At 43.4% G+C, this 16722-nt stretch overlaps 1 protein-coding gene across 3 annotated transcripts in view; it reads right to left on the bottom strand.

Moving 5' to 3' along the window:
* STK38L (serine/threonine kinase 38 like) overlaps positions 1 to 16722 on the bottom strand; it is a 53214-nt gene that overhangs the window by 16771 nt on the left and 19721 nt on the right. The window contains exons 1-5 of one of the 3 annotated variants that reach the window (XM_076343452.1): positions 11668 to 11688; positions 5660 to 5804; positions 3735 to 3786; positions 2306 to 2428; positions 1624 to 1707 (exon numbers count right to left, since the gene is read on the bottom strand). In XM_076343452.1, the coding sequence (XP_076199567.1) occupies positions 1624 to 1707; positions 2306 to 2428; positions 3735 to 3786; positions 5660 to 5793 (393 nt within the window). In that variant the 5' untranslated portion in view covers positions 5794 to 5804; positions 11668 to 11688. Of the gene's footprint in view, positions 1 to 1623; positions 1708 to 2305; positions 2429 to 3734; positions 3787 to 5659; positions 5805 to 8667; positions 8679 to 11667; positions 11689 to 16722 lie in introns of those variants that run through there. The other 2 variants (XM_076343461.1, XM_076343445.1) reach the window with 2 other exon arrangements.

Below are 16722 nucleotides of genomic sequence, written 5' to 3'. Positions count from 1 at the left end.
GCATGAAGCTGGCCCGGAACTGATATGACCACCGCTGCCGCTGATGTTGGTCCTCGGCAAGTGAGTTTGGGAACATCTGACCTTGCTCAGGATATTCCAGTCCCAGCTGAGGCTTTGAAAAAAAATATACGGAGAGCTGCTACCCCATGAATTCACTGGAAACTAAGAGTAATGGAGATTGGCAGAGAGGTGTGTGTTTCACTAGAATGTGCACTCCTCCCGAAGGAAAATGAAAGACATATGCATGGAAAGGTATTTCTTGACAGCTGTAAGATTTTCATTATTCGTACGCCAGAAAGCAACTTCTGGAGAGAAAATATGTACCACTATTCCAGCTTCGAGGGCTATTTCCAATAAGCAGCAAAACAGAGTCTTCTGCGTCTCTTCCCCAATTCTACTGGCCAGGAGCATCTTTACATCTGTGTGTTCTTTTCACAGGGTTTCACAGAGCAATGGGTTCTCTCGCTGCAGTAAGCACTGCAACTTTGGTTTATCTAGCTCTATCCTCGTTAGAAAAATATTTCTTTCCATCCTCCACTCCTCAATGTAGCTATAAAATATAATATTAAAACCTTGCTTAAAAAACAGCCAGGATATCTCCCAGTGCTATCAGGCTTGGGGGGGGGGGGGGGGGGGGGGGAATCTTAATTTTCTTGTATTTGTGTCCTGTGTTGCTTTCCATTGAACAAACCAGGCAATGAAAATTACAGCAGATAAACACTCTCCAGGGAAGATTACAGTCCCAAACTAAATGGAGGGTGTGAGCTCAGCCTCCTTGCCACATCAGGTTATGAAATGGGGACAGGGCTTCAACCAGAGTGCCACACACATCCTGGCTGCTGTGCAGAACACGCTGCTCTTCTGGTTGCCTATATTCAGGGCATGGGCTTGAGGAGACAAAAAGTCTGCGCCAGGAAAAAAAAGAAAAAAAAAAAAGTAGTACAAGTACCGCTGCAGGGAAATGTAATACAAGAGCAAATGATGGGTATGGTTTGGACAGGTAAGGAAAGCCCTCTTTTATCTGCCCTTTCGCTTGAGACATCCACGCTTGATTTCTTTGCTTTGTGGTGCTAAAGTACTTGCTGTGTCCTACCAGGAATTTGCAGTGAATTGTTAACTAAAAAGTAAAAGCAAAAACCAAACCAAACTAACAAAAACAAAGCAAAAAACCCGACCCAACTAAAAAGCAAAACAAAGGAAAACAAAGCCAATGAACAATGTGACATCTGTTGGTATCTAACCATCAAAACAAAACACCGAGTACTCTCAGTTTTTACTTTGGCACAGTATTACTTTTCAAGAAGCATTTTCCTTGAAATGCAGTTTTACAGATTAAGTACTATAAGGTCTGCGTTGATAAAGGAAGGGGGGGGGGATCTCTGTCACTATTCCAAATTGGTTGTAAATAAAACATTTTTCAAAATGCTGTTACATGACCTTATTTCCTAACTTCTACTTATTCTTGTGTACTGTGGTAGCAACTCCATAGAAGCTTTGGACTGCTATACCATTATTGGGGCTTTCGAAGTGGAAAATCTGACCAAATAGTATCTGCCACAAAGAACTTCGGCAATTTTCTAGACAGCGTAAGTTTGAAATCTAGGGGACTTATACAACACAAACCTGCTCTTTCTCCAGCATATCTGCTTTTCTTAATATCTTCATTGCATAAATATGACCAGTATCCTTCTTCTGAACGAGGCGTACCTATAATGAGAAGTATAACCCAATCAATCTTCTCTACCTCAGAAACTAGACCCCAGCGTGGAATCTACTGGAAGGCTCAAAATTGCTGGGCATGGAAAAGTTATTTTGTTAAGCATTTAAAAACACACGGAACAAAGAAATACTTCTACATCATGTACAACACTAACGCTGGTGATGAACAGACAGTTTGAAGTAGTTATTGTTTTAGGAAACGTTAGCAGGCACACTAATTCCAGGTAGCTGTGAGATTGTGTACGCTACAATTCAGGAGCGGATACAACCGTGATGTGACACAAGGCAGGGAGAATGTTTACGAAGAGGAGCTGTGCAACTGCAAATCCATCATTTCAGGGGGCCACACGGGCAACATCGGTTTGGGCTAATAGGAAGCTGTGTGAAACTAAGGGCCTTTCCAGGGGCCTTGAGAAATCGGTGCATGTAATTCATTACTGGACTTATCACACTTATACAGTTACTCAAATAGCTGTTCTTCTGCAATAAAACTCCCCAACTGGAACTTTTTATTCTGTAATTAAAATGCTTCATTTTAATGTTCAATCCAATCTTAATATCCTGTTCAAGCAAGAATGCCACAAACCTCCCCAAATGCTCCTCTTCCTATAACTTTCAAAGATTCAAAGTCATCCAAGCCAAGTCTAGTCCTCTTCAGTCGCAGAAACTCTGTTTCTTTGCGAGCATGTTGTGACCTGCGCAGTTTTTTCTAAGGAGACACATACACAGAAATTTGTAAGTCATTTGACATTAGAAAGTCAAGATATACAATCTCCCTTCCTGTGAAGTATTCTCCCTCCCATTAGGATTACAGAGAATAGGTAAAAGAAGAAGTCTTTCTGAATTTCTCAAAGTATGATCCACGAGCAAGGTCTTTTCTATAGAGCCCTCAGGCCCAGTTTCACTTTTTTTGGGGGGCGTGTGTGTGTTTTGGTTTTTCTATTACTTAGACATAAAGAAACAGTAATAAAAATTAATGAAAAAAAAATCATACTGGTTCGAAGTACATCAGTCCAAAGGCCAAAGTCACCATCTGAGGCAAGGACTCTTGTTTTTGGGCAGTGTGAAGGATCAATAAAAGCTGAAACTTGCACCCCACCAAAAAGAGCGATGACAGGCAACAAGCAGCCTAACAGGCAGCAGAGATCCAACTTACGCTATCTATAGCAAAATCCATTCGGTTTAGGGCAGGGAAACACTCGTATTTGAAAGAAAGATCTGTCCAAACCCTGTCATGTATTTTGTTCTATAAAAATGTCAATGGGATTCACCCTGAGAGAAGACAAACGCCGACCTGTGCTCCCAAAGATGCTGAGCAGATCTCAGAGACTGCTAGAGAGACCCATCGATCAGGCACCTGCCAGATTCTGCACTAGGATGACAGTGTCATTTAAAACCACAAGATGGCATTACGCACCCACACTCGCTTTTTCCCTCTTCCCAGAACTTCGGCAGCCACACGAACTCAGAAATGACTGAGGCACTGTTCCTGCTTATTTCCCTGCCCATCCTGAAGGCAGTACAGGCAGCCATGGTGTGATGAACCTCAGAAAAGCAACTTACTGACCAAAGTTCTGAGGGATGCCAAATGGACAGAGATCCCTCCTCATCCGTATCCAAATGGAGCAAGGGTGTGCCCAGTTTATTGTTTAAATCAAGAAAAAATGGTTCAGCATTTTTGCTTTCTACTCACTTCTTCCAAGCACATCTCACCTTTTTTTCGTGCCAAACATAATGGCAAACCATTTTAATCTTTGAAAAGCATGCTACATACTTGCTGCGGCCATACGTCTCATGACCAAGGGTGGCAAGAAAAGCCTTAGCTACTGCAAGTATCATTTAAGCATATTCACAGCTTCCCTAATAAACAAGTTATTTACAGGGGCAACATTCATTTACAAAATAAAACTTAATGTCATGCTAGCTAATGTTTCTGTAAGCTCCTCAAATGCCAATTTGAAGTAGTGCGACAAAAGCAAAGCAGTCTCTTCACAGGTTACTTAAGTAGTATTTACCTCCTCATCTGCGAGGCCTTCCTCTTCCATAGCCACTTCTAGCTTCTTCTGCCTGCGAAGGGGAGAAACAGGAGATTGCTTTTTTGTTATTTATTTACAACAAACATAACACTACAGCAAGACAGCACCTTTACTTCACATATTCCAGATACCAAAGAATTTGCCTCAAATGGAAATTTCAAGACTTACTGCCCACTCCATCCATTTACTCATTTGTGACCAAAGCTGTCGAAAATGTATAAGCAAATTTAAGGACATAATTATGTATTTGCAGAATTAGGCATTAAAGGTCCAAACATATAATCACTCTAATGACTTATATTTCTTCGTATGATCTTGTTGAAGTAAGGCTGTTTTTATTGATTAGGATTATGAATCAGAATAAACATGGTTTTTTCCACCATTTCTATCTCAGTTCTACCTCCAACACTTCAGCTAGCTCCAGCTTTCACCCCCAGTCTCAGCCTTGCTGACCTCTCCCTGGTCACACACCTGGTCCTGCTCCCCTTACCCTCGTGCCAACTAACTCCACCCTCCTGAATTCGCCATCATCTCCTCCCAGTGTCCTGCCTGGGCCAGGGCTCACTGGTCCTGGGGATCCTCCAGGCTGGTGCCATGCCAGGCTGGGAGGGTCTGAGCCAGGAGCGAAGCCTGGGAGTACCCCACAGATGGCAGGGGGTCAGCACGTGGCAACGTGTCTGCTGGACCCCTCTTTTTCCACCCGCAGGATGCTTCTTTACGACTGTCAGGGTGCAGCTTTCAGAAAGCTGGTTACCCACTAGCAGCAGCCGAGAGTTCAAAGGCCGGGCGCCAGGCTGCTGGTGTCTTTCTGCACTTCGGGAAGTAGAGCAGGATCCCCTAAATTAAAGGCCCTCAGCAGACAGTCTATTCTCCTAACTATAAGCAACTCAATTACATGGGATAATGACTAAGTATGATGAAGAGAAAAACCCTGCTGCTTGGCTGAAAACCCCTCAATTAAAAACGTATTACCAGGGGAATGATAATTTCACATGCTTATGACAATTTGAAACACAACATTCATTATAATCAAATGCCTGGTGCTTTGACACTTAATTCAAGTAGCACTTCACCACATTGGAGGCAGAATTGGGCACCAGTGAGAGAAGTTAAAAGTGGACAGGACCAACGCATACTCCCACGCGAGGAGTACCAGTCAACACCACCCAAGAAGAATTTAGAGGTGGGTATTACATTATCCCCAAAGTTCTTTCTGCCCACCCAAGAGCCTCTCAAACCCTCCACCACCCTATGCCTTTACTGCCCCTTATCTCCACCCCAGGCCACCCCCAGCTTTCTGCCTCCTTTCCTTACCCCATTACCCTGTCAAACACCTCTCCTATCAGTCCTGTTCCCCACCTCCTATACACTCCCTTCTGCAGGGTTTATGAGTCTTGGCATGAGCTCCACGCTGCAGAGCATGAATAGACACCACAAGCCACTGCCTTACACAAAACCAAGTTACCACCCATCAGCAGCTCTGCAGCATCTACCTCTGTAGAGCTGATTCCCTGTGGCAAGCATGGAGGAATCCGGAGGTCACCAACCCCAAACGCAGAAGTAGAAACCTCACACGTGCTGCAAAATAAGACCCTGCACAGAGCGGTTTCCGCAAAGTAGTAATAATCTGATGAGGAGGTAAATTGTACGAGAATGCCAAAAGTGGAGGTCCTCCGTCACTCAGTGACTGCTTGGTGCAGTAGCAGGGGATGTTCACAGGTCTAACAGCACAGCCAGCAGCTGAAAGGTAGCCTGTGCCCTTCGGGGATTAGCTCCTTGCTACCAAGTACAGAAAAGCTTCTGAGAACTGCTCCGTGCATGGGGATCAAAGTACCCTTGAACAAACACCGCCAAAAGCCAACCAAGAAAAGCTGAAGAGGAGTGAGAGGAAGCACTGCCAGTACCTGGTTTCTCTCTCTTCGTGCTGTATAATTAGGTTGCTGTAGAAGTTCTCCAGCGTAAGTTTGGCCACTGTCACTCTCTCCCGGGTGTGGTTACTCATGGGAAAGGATGTTGTAGTCCCTGCAGTCATCGCCATGGTAACATGTACTGAAACAGAGAATGTCAAATCATTACTCACTTGAAAAAAATAAATTTAAAAAAAAAAAATATTTTCCTCTTTCCCACTCTCCATCTCCAAATTCTTAGACGCTACAGAATTCACAGGGAAGGCACTGTTCTTTAGATGTAAGAAACTCCATTAAAAAACTGTATTATAAAATTATCCCAAGATAGCAGGAGGACTTACTACCCACTCTCTAAAAAAATAACAAGATGTTGGCAAAACAAAGGGTGAATCACAGCAAAGAATTATGCAGGCTACGGGCAGCTCACCCAGCAGCACTTGTCCATAAATGAGGAAAACGTACCTCCGGCGGACTTGAGCCCAGCCTGGGGGAGGGAAGAGGTGGCGGAGCGGAGCATGGAAAGGAAAAGGGGGGAGCAAGAGGACGACCAGGCAGCTCCCACAGCTGGACATGTCACAACTCTATGACAATTTCAGACTCCAGAAATGCTAGGTGCTACCAAAAGGACAGGATAATATGAAAAAGTAAGTGGACAAAACCCCTAATCCCATCCAGAGGAGAAGCTGTTTCAAGGATAGAACATACCCATTAAATATCTTCGAATTTTAAAGCCGCTCAACAAAATTACACGTGGACAGCTGGGGGGACTTCTAGAAATCATTGCATGAAAATGAAATAATGGAATTGCCGTATTTTAAATGGAAAACTTCTGTTGCTGGTTTTTTGTTTGTTTGGTTTTTTAAAGCAACCACCAACCACCAAGAATAGAAAACCCTTCCCCACCACAAGGCCATCAGGCAACCAGTCTTTCTGTTTGTTTCCTTTCCGACCACCTCTGTGCCACGCCACCGATGAAACGAGCGTTTTCTGGGGCTGTTTGTTAGAGCTCCCTGTGTTTGGATTCTCAAATTCGGGGGGGAATCTTCTTACACAGCTGTAAATACATTACCCATGTAGACAAAGTACTTATAGGTCAGGGCACGTGGTTACTGAGCACTTAAAAACTGGGAAGAAAGAAGAAAGGCTGCTCTCTTTCATAGCTTTCATCTTAAACCCAAAGAACTTGGGCTAGAAAAACACTTTTAACACTGGCAAAAGACATCTTAGGGCAGTCCAGAGTCCCTTGCAGGTAGTCTAAGGAACCCAGGGGAGATTTAAAAAAAAAAAAAAAAAAAAAAAGCAAAGCAGTTTGTCCTAGGACTCATGCTCTACCTGGAAGTGGGTTGAGGCACTTTAGGAGAGCCTCACGGAGTGGAGCCGCAAATAGCAGCATCTCAGCCACACACTCATTTGTTCAGGTTGTTTTGGGGTTGGTTTTGGAAAATTACACAGAAGTACATACACTTCCTTTCCATTATTTACGTAATCCTTCTATTTCACCAGGGGATTTTGAGGAAGACAAATCCCAAATTAGGTTTATGATCTTCAAGCAGATCCTCATACCTTTTAAGGTGAACCGATTAAAAGTTTCATACAGAAGAAAACTTGCACATCCACATCAGACAGGAAGATTGCTTAATTCTGCTCTGGGTTTTTTGTTTTGGATTTGCCTGCTACCCTCTGTGAAGACAGCATTTCATCTTGTGGATTTTTAATTGGATTTGGTGCCACAATAAGATATTTGTTGCCAGAAACGCAGCTGCTGTGTCACAAATAAAGGCGTTTTATAGCATTATGTAGATATTATTTTAGCTGTGTATTTTGGAGTGCGCAAGACGCCGGAGTTCTGAGAATAAAAATGTATCTCTCTATACATATACAATGAGGTTTCAATAGCACTACAGCTGCTTTATGATGATGTCAATATTTCTATTTTTTAATCAATCTTTTATCCCCTTCAATTTTCTACTAAAGAAAGATGAGAGCTGACAACTGTTAATAATCTCTACTAAAAATTAAGGGGTTTATTCTTCACACAAACATGTACCCCATACTGGACACTTCTTGAAAAGCTGGAGAACTTGGCTCTGCTCTCCGTATTGAGTCTGTTATAGAATATTACACTCTCTTTCTCCCTTGATAGGTGGGAAAAGATAAATATAAAACAGGTGTCTGAGAGCAAAACCTACAGCACGTTGACACACCCAAATCAAACAGAGCAACTGTTGACCACATGCTGGCATCTGTGATTAAGTTATTTCAAGAAATGACCTAATAGAGTAAAAATGGGCCTTCCGATCATTTTGGCATGTCAGGATAGCATAGCATTAACCCAGGCTTGAAATGGATTAACCTTTACTTAAGGTATAACGAGCGCACTCTAACACCGGCAAGCAACAGGATATTTATCCTTTGCACGTCTTGTATTCCTGGTAGGATAAAACAACACTGCAGTTTTGTTTCCTGTTAGTTCATTTTCCCCATGCTCCTATACTCACAAATGCAGACGTTACCAAATAGAAAACCTAAGTCACTTGATTTTATTAAGCCTGTGAAAAGTAGATAACAACTCTGGCACTAGCACACCACACTATAAACAGGGAGGCTGACCCTCACTGTGGTTCTACAGTAGGAAAGTATAGATGAGAACCCGGCCCACAAGCTAGCAAACTCAGAGAAAGCTATTTAACAGAGAAGAAACTTCACCATCATACCATGGTGTGAGCCCACCAAAGCAGGAGGGATACATCACCAGAAGCATTTGCTTCCAACATCCCACGTACCCTGCTCACACCTCACCAGCCCTGCCTCCAGACCACGCTGTACCACAGCATAGCATTTCCTTGAGACAGAGTTTACTTTACATTCGCTCAGTTTGCAATCGGTGGCCCCAGGTGGCCCCAGTTAGCTCTGTCACTGTGGAAAAAAAAATAATCAACTTTGTAAAACCAAGAAGTGCCCTGAGGTCCCCAGGTTCCCCAAAGTAAGTGGAAAAGAGCACAGACCTGGCAGGAGACACAAGGTACCCTGCAAAATCCTACGTCAACTCACATCCGAGAAAACCTCCTCATCCTTTTTCCTCCCGCCTCTCTGCTTCCACTAACAAACCCCCAAACAAGGCACAAATCCACATCCCAGACAAAATATTCAGCTGGGAGTAACCAAGTAAAATCCTTAAGTATGACCTTTATAAACAAATGATGCTGGAGGCGATGGGGGTGGGAAGGAAGAAGCTTCAAAATGGGGCCTTTTATTGACAGCACACTACTTCTACTGACCTCAGCACATTAACGGGAACATTTTGAAAAGGTGCCACCCATAGTTCTTGGAAATGCCCTCAAAAAACTACTAATTCACCCAAATTCATGCCATTTGCATAATGGAACCATTCTACTCCTGCTGCATCACCGGCCTTGCATTAGGCTCCCTGGACCACGAAGAAGGTCGTATTAACCAGCCAGATGCATTTGGCCAAAACTCCCCTGGCCGACGAGGACAGAAGACCTTTCTTTCCGAAGAGTCTGTTACTTCGGAAAAAATGATACACCGCCGGCTGTGAATGAGAGAGACATCAAACCGACCTAACCGACAGGAGACACTGAGCAGTGCGCAGCCCGCAGGACAACCTCTCGGAGCTGCCAGAAGCAGAGACGCCATATGGGCTGCTTGGCCCAGAAATCGAGCCTGTGCCTCCTGGACGGATGGCTGAACTCAGAGCGCGAGCCTTTCTCCTGATGCCTGCTCTGCTCAGCAGCAAGCACCTATGGTGTGGTCACAGGAGATAGAGGGATGAGGAACTACAGGTGCGGGCTGACCAGGGGACATCTGGCCCCAAGAGGAAGGTAGGACAGCAGCATAGCAGGGAGGAGATGAAGGATGTTCCTGAAGGACAAGGGAGAGCCGGGTGCAGCAGCAGGAAGGGGACAGCAGGCCCAATGCTAACAAGCTGGAGTTTTCAAGAGTCTCCTTTGAGCAAGTCTGTTCTAACCAGCCATCTCCTTTCTGATAGAAAAATGCTGCCTGGTCCAAGCATATGTTTGATCTTTTTATTCCCAGATCTTTCCTGATTGGGAAGCAGAGAAAAGCCAAGCAGTGTTTACAACTTCAGTCTGTGCTCCCATCTATCACAACAGCTCGAAGTCAAACCCTTGACTGATTTTCCTGAAAGCGTTTCCACTGTTGAAAACCCCACACTCAGCTTTTGCTACACAACTGGTAACTCAAAACTCACGTCCTCTCCAGGGGGCTTCTTAGCAGCTCCCACAGTCCATCATTAATGTTTTCATATTAGACTATTGGATTCAGGCTCCGGTTAATCAGAGCAAAATCACTGAGACATCCAATCCCACCTGCTACGGCTACTCAGAAGAGGAGAGATAGAAGAAATCAAGGCACCTAGAGAACTGTTCTCCCCTGAAAGAAACACTTGGCACCTTGCAGGATCATTTTCTAATCAGGAAGAGATGAGAACACAAAATGCAAGCCTCTTGCACATTGTCTCCAGCCTCCACAGCTCCATCTCAGGACATCCAGGACGCATGAAGAAGAGAGTGAGCACAGAGCTATTGCTTGGCAGGAAGGAAGGATGGAGGTATGACACTCTCGGCAATTTTAGAGCCTATTTCTACATATCCAGGTAGCTCTAGACTTTAAAGAGAAAAGGATAACGAGGGATGAAACAGGATGCCGACACAGATGTGCTACAAGATCTCAAGAAATTTGCTTTATTACCCCATGGCATACTTTCCACCCTGTAAAATGGAGTGACAGGACAGGGATGTGGAGTAGAGCGCATAATCATAACACTTCACATCACCAAACATTTGAACTGTAGTGATGGTGAAGATTCAAATACTTCAATAGGAAAAAGAAAAAAAAAACCCAAACAACAAAACACACCAAAAAACACCCCCCCCCAAGCAGATATATTCATCATTTCAGATCCTTCTAACATATTCTTCCAACCTTTCACGTTTACTTTTTTCATGATTTCTCACTTCAGTGAGAATATAAATACATGAGAATATGCTACAAGCAGTGAAAACTGAAACCAATCTTTCCAGCTATCTTCCTTATTAGAGGGTTTCACATTTCTCAGGATACTACAGTAACCTATTCGATCAATTCTTGCTTTCTCTTACACAGATTGCCAGCAAAAGAGCAAGTCTGTGCCAGTTAGACAGTGGTGGGTATCACGACCGGGCCTCACTTCCGTAAGAATGTGTCCGAAGGTGCCAGTCTCTTTACAGGCAAGTCTCCCGCACAACTGTGTTGTATCATATCGCTTGTTCTTACTATCAAATAAGGCTGGATCTATACTACCAAATTAATCTGGACTTAAGTCACACAATGGAAATATCATTCTTATTTTTGAAACCATGTGTGTAGTATAATTATACAGCAGCCCTAGAATAAGTTTACTCGGACTCATTACTTAGCGCATATTTAAGTTAGGGAGCAAACACCACACACAACTCTCTCAGAGAGAAAAGCATGTTTTTTTCCGTGTGACAGAACGATGCTACTTATGTCATGCTGCTGGGTCTCCGATTCGGATTTAAAATGTAAAGCTACATACATGTTCAGCAGGACAGGGAACACCAATCCTTCCTCCCAAAACAGCTATGTCACTTCACAAAAAGGCTGATAATAATTTTCATTTATACACCCAAGCACGCCCCTAAAGCCCAGCAATTAGGAAGGCAGTTCACTATTGCAGTAAAAAGGGTAAAACTTCAAAGTTTATAAAGTTTCCATTTACATTCCAAGGGAATCTGGCTGTTGAGTGAAAACCTCCAGGTAAGGCAGATACTGAAACGTATTTCTTCTGCCCTTCAAAGTTCCCATTTTCTCAACGTGACACATTTTGTCATTCAACTTGCTCCTGAAATGAAGCATACAAATGGCATTTTTCAAGAATTAGGAGGTAAAAGAGAAAGGAGAGATAGGCTTTCTGTGCCAGACCTGTTCCAAAGTAAACACGTACAGCTCAATAAAGTGAGTACCTTCAGAAACGCCAGCTATCACCACCGTGCGTAGTGCTGGAGCTCTTCTGGGTGAGAAGCTAGAGCGAACTTAGTAACGCTGCTTGGCTCCTTACAGACAACACAGCAAAGCAACTCGCAAAACCAGGCACTAAAAACCACTGGTGACAAGGATTATATTGAAAAAAATAAATGCTATCTAAGAAAGCAGCATGGATACAGCAAGGTTTCAAGTATGAGCGCCAGCCCTGCTGCCTCCAAATTGTTTGGATTCTCTTAAAGAGAGACAGGAGAGAGAAAGATATATATAGAGAGAGATATATATGGGAAAAAAAAAACCCAAAAAAACCAACCCACCATACACAAATAACAGCATGATTCACACCAAAAGGCAGTGGGCAGGGACAGATAAATGAAATAAGCAACCAAAGGCTCAGCAGGATGAGGTGGTGTGACATACCAGCAAGAGCGAGGGGAGGAGCAGCAGCTGCCCAAGCACCCTGGGCAACTTCTGAAACATGCAACTGTACGTGGTATGAGCTGACATGCAAACAGAAAGCAAAGATAAAAATGTTGTACAACAGCTGATAGCTCCAATGATGAAACAGAAGGAGAAAGTGGTCATACTGTGGTATCAGCCCGGAGGGAAAATGACTTTCTGTGCTACAGTTTCTGCTAGCACAAATTTGGCAACTGCGCTGTGCATATTTTCACCATCCAATTGTTTATACCGAACCTCCTCCTTAAGAGGTTCCCTGCCTTCTTTTTCTATAACCCACTTTAAATCCACTTCCAAAGCTTTTGAGAAACCTCCAGAAACAAACAAAACACTACAGGATCGTGAAGTCTCCAAGCAGCAAGCAAGAAAGAAAACCCCGCTACTCCAGTCTACGTCAATTATGAGCCAATATTTTTCAACTCTCAGAGCCTGATCTTAATACTTGTGTTATTACTAAATAAAGATTTCCATGTTCAGAACGGAACCTTGTCCAAAGTGTACTTATGTCAATAAACCCCCCCCCTTCAGCTCAATAGGTTTTGACCTAATATTCCTATTCTTGGCATCTGGATGATGCTAGCAGTGCTACTGCTGTTACTGAAGTTCACAGTTATCAGATCAGCATGTTTTCCAAGCACTGCTCTGGGGTATGTTTCAGGAAAAAAAAAAAAGTATTATGTTCCTATGTAATTCATGTTTTCAGTACTATCACCATTCACAAGCCCCTGTTTTATTTAATATGCTACCTGAAGGAAGCAACATTCCCTGCCAAATACAACAAATCAGGTAATTCACACACAGATTCTTCTTTGACGTTATTGCCAAGACTAGATCTTTCCGACACCCTCCAGTTTTTACAACAGTCCCCATCTGAGACGGGAAAGTGAAATAACAAGACTGCAACAAGCTGTCACTGACACTTTAGCATTTCATTTACCTCATTTATATACTTCATTTCCTTTAGTCTGTTATTCATTCCCCAATGTGCATTATGTTCTAATAAGTTTTGCTACTTTAAAGTTACAGAATGAATTACATTTGTTCTATTTAAAGTAGCGCTAAGAAACAGGGTAAAATTAGACCTGTTGGAACAGGCTTTGCTATTTAAAAGCAAAAGATGTTCAAATGTTTTAGCCATTTTAAGTCATTCTTGCTTTCCCCATGGAGCGTCTGGGTGAGTCGCCCGTTATAGTCACAGCTAAAAGCAGAGAGCGCTCCATGGCTCGCCCAGCCCCAGCTCGTAAACCAAAAAGAGCAGACTCTCCCAGTGCCCTGCCCCACGACCGTGAGAAAACCTCGAGGAGACATTCACAGACACGCAGGACTTGGGGACGGAAGCGCTGCACGGATCCTGCAGCCTCAGCGGCTGCTGCGCTTCTGGGACCGATGACACCAGGGAAAGCCGGGGGACTGCGAGGCCCAGAGAGCAACTCGGGGTGTCAGTGGCTGGCTCCAACATGCCCCCTAAACTCCAGAAGATCTTTTCATCCAGTGCACCCAAGTAAGAGATGCTTTCAAAGTGAAGGAAGTTACTTTCCTACCTTGGGGTAGACCCCTAAACCTATAAATACCCCAAAACATAAAGGAGGGGTTCTGAGTAGAGCAGGCAAAAAACCCCACTGAAAAACACCAACACCCCACCCCCCCACCCGGAAAGGCCACGGTTGTATGCACACCGTAAGCTGGCATTAGCCAGTACTGTTTCTGAAAGAAGCCGTCCCACTTTCCATCAAACCATCTGTTTGTTTCTCTCCCGCTGCCACTCGATGCTTTGTGCCAGCACAAGAAGCTGCGTAACCCAGATTGAGGAACCGCACCAGGCTAAAAACTATTTCTTTTAAAACAGTTTTGGTGAGGCTGGTTTCACCTGCGGTTATTGAAAAGGGCCACCCCTCCCCAGGCTGAGCCTCTTCATTCCTTCCCATGGAGTTTGTCCGGAGGCCAGAAGTAAGCGACAGGGCCTTGTCTTTTAATTTGGCTCACAGAAATTAATCTCACAAATCATTCCAACACACCCGCAGTAATGATAAGGAAATATTTCCTAATATGGAATAAAAACTGAATATTGGAGTTGTGCTGCACTCCAGGATTTCCTGCTATTCAACGAAGCCGAGCAGCAGAAGTCTCCCATGAACAGCGTCTGTGATTCAGTTCTCTGCTACTTTCAACACGCAGCAAGCACGGCTGACAAACACAAATTCATTTCCCTGACGGGAAAAGATACGGGCTGGGTGAAATGTATGTATATGCAAAAATATGTATGTATATGGCTGTATATATATAAACTATGTATATCTACACCTATATAAAAATATATGCACTTTGTTTTCTTCCTTTTAGAGTTAACCTTTTGTCCACTTCAAGTAGCAAAGAAACTTTTTATCCAAACAGCATAACCTTTGCTTTCACTAACAATGGGAGACCGGTCAGCTAAAGTTTAGAAACACAAACTCACTAATAAGGTCACTTCCATCTCGGCTCCACTTGCCTCAACCTTTGGCGATACAATTACATTCTTTATGCTCTACTATCAATAGCTCTGTCCCAAAGTTAAGAGTACATTTTGAGACATCCTGTACTTAGAACACTCACTCAGCGTTGAATGACTTGCAATGACATACCAAAATCTTCATGAGCTCGGTCCTTTCAAATAACTCATTTTATTTTCTTTACAGAAGGGCTTTTTAAGACAATCCAATCATTTGGGTTTTAGCAGTACCCACTCAAATTGCTTTACTGTGCCTGTGTGTGCGGCTGCAAGATAGGGCTCCCCTACCCACCCCATTAACCTCATGTAGAGAGAGAGGAGAAAATAAGAGAGGTTGTACTTCTGCTCCATCAGCAAGGACGGAGGGCTAGAGCTAGGAACAGGAAGGGAATAGAGGTGCTGGTGTATCCACACACTGCTCTGTCTTCCAAGGAGTGCTCCAAGTGGGAGGTCAGCTCAGGACAACACCCTGGGCGACTAAATGAAGCACAAGACACGATGAGGGAACTAGACTTGCAGTCCCATGCAGCCATCCCTCTCTTCTAGGGTTTACCGCGGCATCTGAATTGATGCATTTTAATTTATTGTCAACAAGACAAATCAGTAGCTTGCTGAAAAGCTAACAATGCTGTGCAGTGAAATGGCATTTCATAGCTTGCTTCAGCTTACTTCTATCTTTCCTTTCTCCTGGCTCTCCACAAGTTTCACAGTGCTGCAAAACTTTGTCCTCTTAGAAGTGTCTAAAAACAGGAAGCTCTTCTATCTACTGAAGTAACTGCATTCCTGTGCACTTAAGTGTTTTCTCAGCTTTTAGCAGGCACGTGCACCCAGGCATATTCAAGAAAACATTATTTTAAGATCTGCTAAATTAACTGGCATAAAAAAGCCCATGCTAAATATTTTTCTGCAATGTTTTGGATCATGAAATAATTACGAACAGAGCAAGGTCAATGACCAAAAATCTGCTTCCTCCTCAGTTACTGGTTTTCTGGATAAAATTATACTCAGGTCTAATGAAAGATATGTCCCACTCCAAAACATGTACAACTGTCTAAAAGTAAAATTCAGTCACAGTGGACTTCTCTACATCTGGCTCTTTCATGGCCAAGAGACACAACTTAGGACAGAAGTAAAGAATAAGAGGAGGAGCTTCTAACATGGCACCTGCATAAAGTTTCCTTGAAATTGTAATAAATTTTCAGCTTAGATCCAAGAAACTCTACTCTTGAATTTTAGGGATGCTGTAAAGGATTTTAGGATTGCTGTAAAAAAAAAAAAAGCTATTTTCTAAGGAGGCTAGGGAGGCAGGAGCAGAGGGGGGCTTTGCCTTTGGGAACTAGGAGGGACTTTTGCACTGGAGAATGCTGGAGGAGAAGAGGGCACTAAGTTTGTTTTTCTTTTTACTGATGTATGTTCAAAACCCTGACTCTCGCTAGGCTCTTTTTAGATCACAGCAATCAAATTAAGTATAGTAATTACACATGATAAGTCTGTGCCAGCAAAGGAGCTGACTGCTAAATGAGATGCAGAACATCAATGACCGGCTACGGCCTGTGCAATGCCCGTAGTCGGGGTTAATGAGCACAACAGACCCCTCTGGCCTTAAAAAGCTGCAAATGCAGGTAGTGCATCTTGTGAGTATATGCAATACTGGAGAGTTTGCATTGAGTTTGCCCATTCAAATCCCACCACAATAGTTCATTTCTTTACCTATGATTTTTGGAGGAGGAGACAGCTGTTGGCACATAAAGCAGACTACCTTGATGAGGCCCTGGGTACACAGAGATGAAAAGATACATGTGGTCTCTTGACTTAAGAGAGGAATACATGGTACCATCTTCCTGGTGCCTGAAGCTGGGAAGCAGATTTGGAACAGTGGGGATGGAGCTGTGCCATACTCTTACCACCAAACCATCAGGAGCTCTGGCCATCGGTACCAAAGGTGGAGAAAGAAATACTATTTCATGAAGGAACCATGATGGCAACATCTGATCCCTACAGTGATAACAAAGACAACTGAAAAAAGAGAAAACATTACCATTCTGCCTTATTATCAGACTGTTTTAGGGGAGAATAGTCAACAGAACCA

Source organism: Aptenodytes patagonicus, chromosome 1 (genome assembly GCF_965638725.1).
Source record: "Aptenodytes patagonicus chromosome 1, bAptPat1.pri.cur, whole genome shotgun sequence".
Lineage (NCBI taxonomy): Eukaryota > Metazoa > Chordata > Aves > Sphenisciformes > Spheniscidae > Aptenodytes > Aptenodytes patagonicus.
Note: the sequence above shows the minus strand (reverse complement) of the source record. Positions and strands in the feature narration are given on the sequence as shown.